The sequence below is a fragment of the Myotis brandtii genome, unplaced genomic scaffold, assembly GCF_000412655.1.
Source record: "Myotis brandtii unplaced genomic scaffold, ASM41265v1 scaffold575, whole genome shotgun sequence".
NCBI classification, from domain to species: Eukaryota; Metazoa; Chordata; class Mammalia; order Chiroptera; family Vespertilionidae; genus Myotis; species Myotis brandtii.
In genome coordinates, this window is record NW_005370153.1 from 583,494 (window position 1) to 587,462 (window position 3,969).

Consider the following 3,969-nt stretch of genomic DNA (forward strand, 5'->3'; position numbering starts at 1 on the left):
GTACCTCAATCAGATTGAGGACGTTTTTCGCAAAGGCCAGCTTGGGTGTACCCTAATTAAGTGAATAACAATGTACCTACCTATACAGTTTAAGTTTAAAAAATTTGGCTCTCAAAAGAAATTTCAATCATTGTACTGTTGATATTTGTCTCTGTTGACTAATGAGTTTGCCGACCACTGCCCTAGGGCAAGTGGTGAGAGAGAGAAGGCCCCACCATTTTTTACGAACTAATCTCAGACGTGACCTTGCAGCATTATGTTCTGTCATCTACCATAATCTGCCTCTTTTTACTGACTTGTCTTCCCCATTGACTATGTGTAATTTTCTGGTCTAGCTCTGCCTTCCTCTATCTTGCTTCCTTTTTCACTCAAGCACTTTAAAAGAACAATTTATATTTGCTGTCTTAACTTCACTGCCACTGGTCCTCTTCTCCCTCCTGCCAGTTGGCTCCCATTCTTCACCATGTCACTAACTCTTCTTTGCAAAAGGAGACCTAGCGGTGATGAAGATCAACCCGTTCTCTTGTTAATTTAAGTGATTTTTATTGTGGCATTTCATTTTCTCTTCTCTCTTCCCCCCGCCCCCCTCCTCTTAATTGCCAACATGTCATAATTTTCCTTCTGGTGTCCTGGCACCACCGGCCTCCCCTCCATCTACTTGTTCTATCAGCCATTTAAAGGGAGGTATTTCATAGAGTCTTGTTCTTGATTCTTTTTTATTTGTACTGTATTTTGTCTGCAAAGCTGACCTCTACCAAAACGGAATTATCCATGACCCACCACCATATACAAACATCACTCACACACACACACACACACACACACACACACACACACACACTGTTCTACCTGTATTATTTGGTTCTTTATTTTAGGTTAGTAGAGTCCAGGCACTCCATTAAAAAACCTGTGAATCATAATGTTTTTTCTGCCTTACTTTTACACATTCTGTAAATCACCAAGATCTGTTAATTCTCTTAGCCTGCTCTCTTGTTTCTACCTCTCTCTCTAGCCCAGTGGTTCTCAACCTTGGCTGCACATTAGAATCACCTTCAGGATTTTAAAAAGATTTCTGGGTGATTCTAACCTGCAGCCAAGGTTGAGAACCACTGCTCTAGCCCATGACCTTTGCCCTAGATTAGGCCCTTACTGTTTCTCACCCGTCTACTCTACTCCTCTGATAATTCATATCCCAATCTCCGCTCTGGTCAGTTGTGCTCTTACCTTTGATGCTACTGCCAGTAATTTCTCTAACTCATGTGTCTCAACATTTCAGTACCTGGTTGCCTACATCACTGACTCCTGGTCACCAGAGTGAGCACCAATGCCTTGCGCGGCACACATGCATCTTGCTGTCTGGTCTCTCTTGGTCTGCTTGGCCCAGCCGTTGCTGCCCTCACCCTTATATTTAAGGCTCCTGCAATATGAAAATTTTTTTTCCCTTAAAAGGTCGTGGTGTGAAATGCCTCTATGCTTTTTAATCCTGTGCTTTTATTTTCCCGAAATGTATTTTATTCTCACTTTACCCCTCACTTAACCCACAGACCAAATAAAATTATAGTTCTGTCATCTCTACCCTGTGAACCACGTCACCTTCCCCAACAGAGTTCATAATTTTTTTTCTCTTTTAGCTTTTTCTCCCTTTGCATAGGTTTCTATTATTCTCTTACCTGGTTGTATCGTATTGTTTCTTCTGTCTCTCTCAGGGAGCATGAGCTGTGTGAGGGCAGGGTCTTAGGTTCATTTTTCTTTGTGTCTCTAACACTTAGCAAACTGCTTGACACATTGTTAACTTAATAAATGCCAATTAAATAACATGTAATCAGACTAAGTATAACTCTAGGTATGGCTTTTATAGGCAAAATTAAGAATCCAGATACTTAAGTTCAATAGAGTCTTTGCTTCAAAAATGTGGTTTGATTACTTGGTGGAACTTAGTACTGACTGTGTTAGGCAGAAGTTGGAAAAAATGAAATGCCTGCCAACTTGGAATATTAAATATCAAGTAATTAAAAGTTTTTCTGAAGCCAGTCTTTAGTTATATTGCACTTTAAAAATACCTTGCCATTCCAGCTTTAGACGAAATTGCAAGTTTTCAAAAGTTGCTTGTTTCAACTTCAATTATTTTCCCATAGATATTATATTACATATAGTGTTTCAGTATTTCCAGGGTGCAATCTGGAGCCAGAAGCTACACAATAATTGAACAGGGAAAATTTAATACAAACAATGTGTGATTGACTACATGAGTAAGGAAAATAAGGAACACAGGAGTAGCAGATAGGGGAACACAGCATCCAAGGAAGGAAGGAATCTGGAAGAGGGTCCCAGTCCCCCATCCCCAAGGCTGGAATCAGACCTCACTGGAGAAGCTGTGGTTGTGTCCTACTGCTTCGTGGAAATCTGCCTTCTGGGTGCTGGAGGGAAATGGTCCCCAGGGAGGTGCTGCCCTGCAGAACTCACTGGGAATCTGCCAATGGGGGTGGGACGGCGTGAAGCCACCATCAGAGATCTGGAGAGAAGCTGCCCATGAGTGGGTGCCATGTGCCTCCAAATAAGAGGAGAACCAGTTAGAAGAATCCTTCTGCCCTGGCCAGGTAGTTCAGTTGGTTAGAGCATTGTCCCGAAATGCCAAGGTTGCGGATTTGATCCCTGGTCAGGCAGGGCACATGCAATACTCAACCAATGAATGCATAAATAAGTAGAACAACAAATTATGGTTTCTCTCTCCCTCTTTCTATATTTCTTCCCCCTCCATCCCCCCTCCTCTCTCTCTAAAATCAATACAGTAAAAATCAGCACCCTTTAAAATTATCCTGGCTGGCATAAGCAGGGTAGTGGGAAGATAGTGTTGAGAAGCTATAGATTGACAACTGGCACAGTTCACCTTCATTGACTACTTGAGCTTTCCTATGTTCCTAATTAAGATCTAGCTATCACAGGAATTAGGAAAGATATACTAGTATGCCATTTATCTTGCCATTCCAGCTTTAGACAAAATTACAAGTTTTCAAAAGTTGCTTGTTTCAACTTCAGTTATTTCCCCATAGATATAATATTACATATAGTGTTCTAGTGCCCAATGACAGTAGTGAAATTAGATGAAGGTGACAAAGAAGGAGATGGATACCCTATGTCTTCTGAAGTAGTAAATGGCCTTCTTTGACAAAATATACTGTTAAATATCTTAATTTCATGTGCCTTGATTTAGATCAGTGGTTCCCAACCTTTTTTTTTTTTTGCCCATGCCCCACCTAAGCATCTCTAAAATCCTGATGCTTCCCCCGGCCCGTGACATATAATTAATTATTATTAAAAAAGTGAACTCCTATTCACTTGGAGGAAGCGTAAAAGGCCATTCACTTGGTCTAAACAAGCTTCCTAAGAACATGGCATCCATGAAAGAGAAAAATAAAAGAACGTAAGGATATTTGAAGTACTGAGGAAGAAATTACTAAGAAATTGTTAAATAATAATATGAAGTGATATGAAAAAATAGCAAATAAAGTTTCAAAACATAATAGAGAACTGAAATGCATAAGTATGTCACAATATATATTTATGTACTGTATATGAGGCCCCTAGAACCATAAGAAGTGTGAAAAATTCACTGTTAATAGCTCATTCTCGAATTGCCCCCCCTTAAAAATCAAATTGCCCCCCTGTGAGGCATGTGCCTCATTTTGGGAACCATTGATCTAGATATATGAAAAGTACTATTCTTATATCTGTCACTTCAGAATTAATTAGTTTTGGCTTGGAAAATTAGAAAATAAGACAGAATCTTTCCTATAATAAGTAATTGAGCCACAGCTGGGAGAGAGAGAGAGGAAGCATTGCATGTATGTTATACATGTTTCCCTGGTTCAGTACATTAGTCAGTGAACCAAAATATTTGAGAATCAGGAATACTCTGTCTGTTGAGCAAAGATAGGAAACAAGAACATTTTGTGTGAAAGAGGAAATATA

At 39.8% G+C, this 3,969-nt stretch overlaps 1 protein-coding gene across 1 annotated transcript in view; it reads left to right on the forward strand.

Moving 5' to 3' along the window:
• The first annotated feature begins 3,082 nt into the window (after positions 1 to 3,082).
• CADPS2 (Ca++-dependent secretion activator 2) overlaps positions 3,083 to 3,969 on the forward strand; it is a 143,534-nt gene continuing 142,647 nt past the window's right edge. Inside the window, 1 exon segment of the mRNA XM_014549913.1 lies at positions 3,083 to 3,148. Coding sequence (XP_014405399.1) covers positions 3,083 to 3,148 — 66 coding nt within the window.